Source organism: Cyrtonyx montezumae, unplaced genomic scaffold, assembly GCF_038088225.1.
Source record: "Cyrtonyx montezumae isolate F1298 unplaced genomic scaffold, pur_monq_1.0 scaffold_15, whole genome shotgun sequence".
Classification (NCBI taxonomy): Eukaryota; Metazoa; Chordata; class Aves; order Galliformes; family Odontophoridae; genus Cyrtonyx; species Cyrtonyx montezumae.
Genome location: NW_027071881.1, coordinates 3,935,916 through 3,941,915, shown reverse-complemented (window position 1 = coordinate 3,941,915; position 6,000 = coordinate 3,935,916). Strand labels below are relative to the sequence as shown.

The window sequence follows — 6,000 nt, the reverse complement described above, 5'->3', positions numbered from 1 at the left end:
AAGTTCAACTGCCATCCAGAAAAGGCAAAAAAGATTAAAAAAGAACCGTACCAATAAAGATAGTACTACTTCCAACTGACAAATAGGGAGGAAAAATAATATGAGCTCTCCAAGAGGCGACTTATTCTTCAAATTGCTGCATAAAACTCATTTAATACATAAGCTCAGTTTTCATGCAGATTTTGAAATGCTGCAATTCCCACAGTCATTTCCTTTATTATAAAAGGGATATGATATTTGTCTTTTCATAAGTGTTTGTAGTTTGACAGTTATCAAGCTCGATATGACCTTACTTTCTGTTTACAGCAGGGAGTGATACCTACGGGTCTGATCCCAGACCAATTGATGCGAGTGGGTTTTTGCCTTGGCACAAACAAGATTAAAGTAGCTGTTAATACTTTGGGGTAGTCATTTGAACACACATAAGGATAGAATTTCCAAACCTCCGTTCCCACAGTTAGAACTAGATTTTCAAAAGGATTGTGTTGAATTCTTAATATTCAGCTACTTCCAAAAGAGCCTAGGTAGCAGCTAAGAAGTTTTGAAATAAGTGATAGTGATGAAATGCTTGAAGGACTGTGCTTCTAAGCCAGCAATTCTGACCATTTGGCAATTCCAAAGTCTCCAAACGCCCTTGAAAAGAAAACTTACAGCTTGGAATGTGAATAGAGGTAAGTGTTTACCTAAGGACCACTTTTTACAACAACAAAGACAGACACAATTCACTTCAAATTGGGTAAAATGGGTAACATGACCAAAACAGGCAAAACATAGAGGAATAGTTTTCAAAGGCTCCTTCTCTATCTCAAGATTGCTGTGACCGAACAATAATTTAATTTGAAATGCAGAATTCTATGTCTAGCCACAGTTTAATAGCAAGGCCTAAAGAAATGTGGCCACAAATGAGGGGTAGGGACAAAGTCCTGTGAGAACTGGTTTAAAAATGATTGGTTTAGATTTGTTCTCTACAGCTCCCTGAAAGGAGGTAGCAGGCATGGGCTGGCCCCTCTTCCCAGGTAACAGCAAAAGGAAAAAAGGAAATGGCCTCATGTTGCACCAGGGAAGGGTCAGACATTACAAAAAAGTTTTTCTCAGCGTGGTGATGCTGCCCAGGGAGGTGGTGAAGTCACTGTCATAGAATCACCAAGGTTGGAAAAGATCTACAAGACCATCCAGTGAAACTATCATCAACAGTTCCCTCTAAACCATGTTCCTCAACATGATGTCTAAACGTTCTTTAAATACCTCCAGGGTTGGTGACTCCACCACCTCCCTGGGCAGCCCATTCCAGTGCCTGACCACTCAGGTTATCCCTGAACATGTTTTGAGATCCATGAATCATGATTTTAAGCCACAAGAAAAGACAGCCAGGAGAGGAGGATTCTGCCCCCTGGCAGGTTTTGGTATCGTACTATCCATTCCAATACTGCTTTCTGTGATATTACGTGCCCTGAAGAACGTACGTCTTCTTTGATATTAAAGAGCAGAGCTGAGACAATGTTTACCTGCTTAGGTGAAAGGACTGACAGCCTCCTCTGCCAACACAGACCGAGCGGGGGCTCCTGGTGGGCAGGAGGTCGTGCGAGGGGACAGGCTGCTCCCTCTATCCAGCCCTATCCTGCACCAAACAGCAAAAGGTAATTTTGCTGCTGTCACTTCCACCGACTCCACGAGGACCGGCAGCTAACCACGCGTATACCCGAGCCTACCCCGGGACGTCCCCCAGGGCAGCGGGGCCCGGCTGCGACGAAGCCGCTGAGCGCGGGAAGCAGCGCGGCCCTCACGGCCCCACGGGCGGCAGCCGCTCCCGTGCTCTCACCGTGGGCGCCTGCGCGGCGCTCCTCCTCCTCCCGCCGCCGGCGGCCGCTGTCAGGATGAGGCGGAGGAGGCGGAGGCCCGGGCCGGCAGCTCCCGTCTCTCGCCGGGGCCCCCTGGCGTAGCGGTTCCCGCTCCGACGCCGCGGCTGAAGGCGGAGGAGGCCGCGGCGGCGCCGCCCGCCGAAGCCATGGCCCAGCCGGGCCCGAGCCCCTCCACGGACGGTAATGTGGAGGCGACCTCGCCGCGCTGAGCCGAGCGGCCGCGGCCTGCCCGGCGCAGGGCTCGCCCGCGGAGCGGTGCCGTCTGGGGGACGGGGGAGCGCGGCCTGGCCGGGCCGCGGCGTTGAGGAGGTGGGATCGGAGCAGAGAGGGGTGGGCGGCGTGCGGCGGCGCGGGGAAAGGCCGGAGAGGCCTGCGCGGCCCGGCCGGGTGCGAGGGGACGGCGGTGGGGAGAGGCGGCCGGGGAAGGCCCTGAGAAGGCGAGGAGGGCACGGCAGGTAGGTTGATGTGGGCTTACTGTGGAGCCAGGGCGGCTCCCGAGCGTGGACGAGGAGGGAGGACAGAGCTGGAGAGGACGCTGCTTGTTGGGGAAGGGGATCTGCTGCGCAGGGTGAGGCCCCGCAGGAGAGAGATGCGGTTCTCTGGGCGCGCAGTGCACGGCCGAGCGGGGCTGGGTCACCCCACTGGTGCTTTGGGGCCCTTGGGCTGCAACCCAGAGGCTGAAGTCAGAATCCCTGCGTGGACGGTTAGCTCGTGAGGTGGAAAACACAAAGGTAATGACAGCTCTTCTCTCGGGAGGAGTTCTTACCTGTGTAGGAGTAAGATAAGCTCTGCATGAAGGTTTCTGTCATGCAAAGGGTATTACTTTCTTTTTTGTGAGGAATTACAGACGATGAAATATTTTTTTTTCCCTGTGGAATAGGACACAGAACTGTATGCATATCAGAAAAATTGCATTGAATGCTTAGTTTGGAAGGTGGGGTTGAAGGGCCAATGATAGGGACGGTGTTTAATGAGATGCATGGAAAAAAATACAAGAGAGCAGGAAATCTAAGTTGAAGCTGATCAGCATGTGGAAGTAGGAGGCCAGAGCGAGATGTGCAGAACCTTGAAGGATAGGTGCTCACCCTGGCATGTCACTGTGATGGTGAGAGCTGAGGAGTTCCCCTGGAAAAGTACTCTGTAAGGAAAGGGGAATGATGTGCCCTTAATTATGCATATCTAGGGAGTGGTATGGGCTTATTTATTTATTTCGTGGTGCTCTTACAGAGAGAAGTGTTTATTTGCAAGGATTTCCTTCTACCTTGTCAAAGTGTTTATGATGAAGGAGCTTAGAGTTGTTCTGGTTGGTTTTTTTTCCCCTCTGTTAAGGTCAGTGACTGTGTGCTCGTCCTCTGAGAGTGCTAAGGGGCAGGTGAATTTGCTTGCTGCCATGACTGTAAGGTTACCCTCGGTATGGGTTGCTGTGTACCTTCTGGTGAATAACCATTGTTTATTGTTCTTTAGCCTTTTCTTGAGTGAGCTACGGAACAGTTTGCAACAGATTTTCTTCTTGGCTCTTGCAGAGAATCTGACTGCAGGTGTGCAGTGGAGCTGTGCAAGGAAAGGCAGCTGTATGTGAGTTTGTGTGTCAGAAGTTGGGTAGATTTTTGTTGTCGTTTAAAAATAAGACAAAAGATGCAGGTAGTGTTTCATACTTTGATACGTTGATGAAGTCTGTTTGGTAAGAGGTACAGATCTCTGTCTTTCTCATGCTTTCTTCTACAAGAAGGTGAGGATGCTGTAAATAATACCCATGGTGGGGGAATGTGGCTGAAAGTTGGATAGATTCTGAAAAGTGCTTTGCTATGTTCTTGCACTGAAGAACTGAGAGTTTCTAAAATGGCTCCTCTCCCCCATCCTCCTTTGGCAGTAATAGAATCTGTTTATTTTGCGTGGTTTTTTTTCATCCACTTTGATCAACATACTATAGTTCTCAAGACTGTTGGATTTATTTTTAAGGAACTTGTCAAAAACTGTGCCTTGAAACTTCTCTGTTGTATTTTAATATAGAGAAAGTGTTGAAGAAGTGAATTATTCAGTGTTCTTGGCTGTCTGCACTGAATTTATTGCTTAAGGGAATAGCGTAATCTCTGATTTAAGATTACGTGTGACAGAATAGTGCTGGATTAGTATATTCCTTCAAGAAAAAAATAACAGCTTTATTATCATTACTTATGTTGATCAGAAATACATGGACATTCTTTACCTATCCAAGACACTGGCAATGTTTTGGTTCTTTTTGATGCTGAAAACATGTATAAAAGGTTGTAATAAAATAAAAATTAAGAAGGTACAATGGAACAATATGAAATAAATTATATGTGGGATATATATTCTATTGTAATGCCTGTATTGACATTAGAAGAAGGGAAGCAATAACACAGTGAAACAGGAGAATGGATGTTAGGTCCTACTCTGTTTTTGTACTTTGGCTTAGTATAGAACTTAATAACCCTCTAATTCTTTTGTGTGGGGTAATAGAGTTTCCATATGATAACAATCGCAGAGAGGCTGAGTGCAGAGTCCTCTGGCTGCTCATGTAGCTTTGTGCACTGTGCTGTTAACTCTTGGATGATTATGTCAACCTGGGTTGCAAGTAGATGTGTGCTTATTGATCCTGGTCACTGAGGCTTTTGGGAGATTTTTTTATTAATGTATGTCATCTAGATTGTGTGCCTGGAACAGTAATGCCTAATTTAAAAACGTATGTTTTCATCTTTGGTGTGGTTCTTACTTTCCTTGGGTTTAATTCAGAGCTCCAAAAATAAGGTTACCAAACAAAATGACATAATTTTTCCCTGTCAGAACGCTTAGTCTTCAGTATCCCTCTCCTGCTTGTATCTGGAAAATGCCTCAATGAGGAAACTGCTGTTACATCAAACACTAATTCTTCAAGGCTTAAAATAATAACAGTGCCACACAAATTATTTGCAAATTGTCGAAATGTTAGTGCACTAGTGATCTTAAACCATTGGTACACTCAAACTGATAAACAGCATAACCATTGATATTACCCTGTAAAGGGAACTGTCTCATCAGCACAGTCTGTCCTATTACGAGAAGAATTACCAGCCAAGAGTACAATATTGGAGTAAGTCTCTCTTACACTGTGCTTAGGCCAGTAAAAATACTGTGTCTCTTTGTGGTCAGAGCTTATGCCAGCTCTCAGCAGAAAAGACTGCTCGGCTGCATATAGGAGGCTGGGGGACACAGCCATATTGATTTTAGTACCACCAGCAGCACCATGGGCTGCACTGCTGCCCTGTGCAAGTCACGAGGGAGTCTAACAAGAGCAGAGATCTTTCTGTTGCCATACTTCTCACATATCTCAGAGTTTGGGCATGGCTATTGGAGGAGTCTGGAATGTTGTGTGGAAAATTAAGTAACAAAACTTGTCTTCTACCTTCTACATCTTCTACTTCTACATTTCTAGTTACTTTCCTTACAAGTGTCACTCAAGTGAAATAGAAATATCTGAAAATGCTATTACTCATCTCAGGAGCTAGGTGTGGCTGGTAGGGGACTGGTTTTGAGCGCTGAAGTTTAGTTCTGTGTTGTTGATGTAACTGTCAAATATTAAGCTCTTTTCTCTTGAGTAATAACGACAATATTGCTGGTACTTTCCAAGAGTCAAAAATGTCTTCCTTTCATTTTTCTTGTTTTTGATACAGTATTATTTATTAGTTACCAATATTATTAAATATGTTGAATTAAAAAAAACAACAAAACAACACAGTGCATGTCTTCTTAAGTTGTATGTTTTTCTATATTTGTTCAGTGGCTACATATGGAATTTGGCTTCAGAAGTGAAGCAGACACCTTGAACAAACAGATTTCCACCGTGTAGAATTTCTGAGGAGTGTTGATCAGCTCAGCAGGTCGGTGTGCTTGGGAGTGGAAATATGCACGTTAGGGGTGCCTGTTGGACTTCTGGAGCCAAGTCCCAAATCTCTCTCTTAATTTTGAAAAATGCAGTGACTCTGTTTGTTAAAATTAGCTGCTGACTTGCCTGAAGGCACAAAGAGTATACTTTAACATATGGGCTGTCTCTTACATTTTGAAGGCTGGGAAATATAAATTCTTTGCCCATTTTTATTGCTTCTTGGATAGTTCACCATCATCATGGACAAGATGGCCTTAG

The 6,000-nt window shown here is 45.4% G+C and overlaps 1 protein-coding gene across 3 annotated transcripts in view; it reads left to right on the top strand.

Annotated features, from left to right (window-relative positions):
- Positions 1 to 1,823: 1,823 nt before the first annotated feature.
- Positions 1,824 to 6,000, top strand: part of RABEP1 (rabaptin, RAB GTPase binding effector protein 1) — a 42,276-nt gene continuing 38,099 nt past the window's right edge. Inside the window, exon 1 of one of the 3 annotated variants that reach the window (XM_065731745.1) lies at positions 1,824 to 2,039. In XM_065731745.1, coding sequence (XP_065587817.1) covers positions 2,006 to 2,039 — 34 coding nt within the window. In that variant the 5' untranslated portion in view covers positions 1,824 to 2,005. Of the gene's footprint in view, positions 2,169 to 6,000 lie in introns of all 3 variants that reach the window. The other 2 variants (XM_065731744.1, XM_065731746.1) reach the window with 2 other exon arrangements.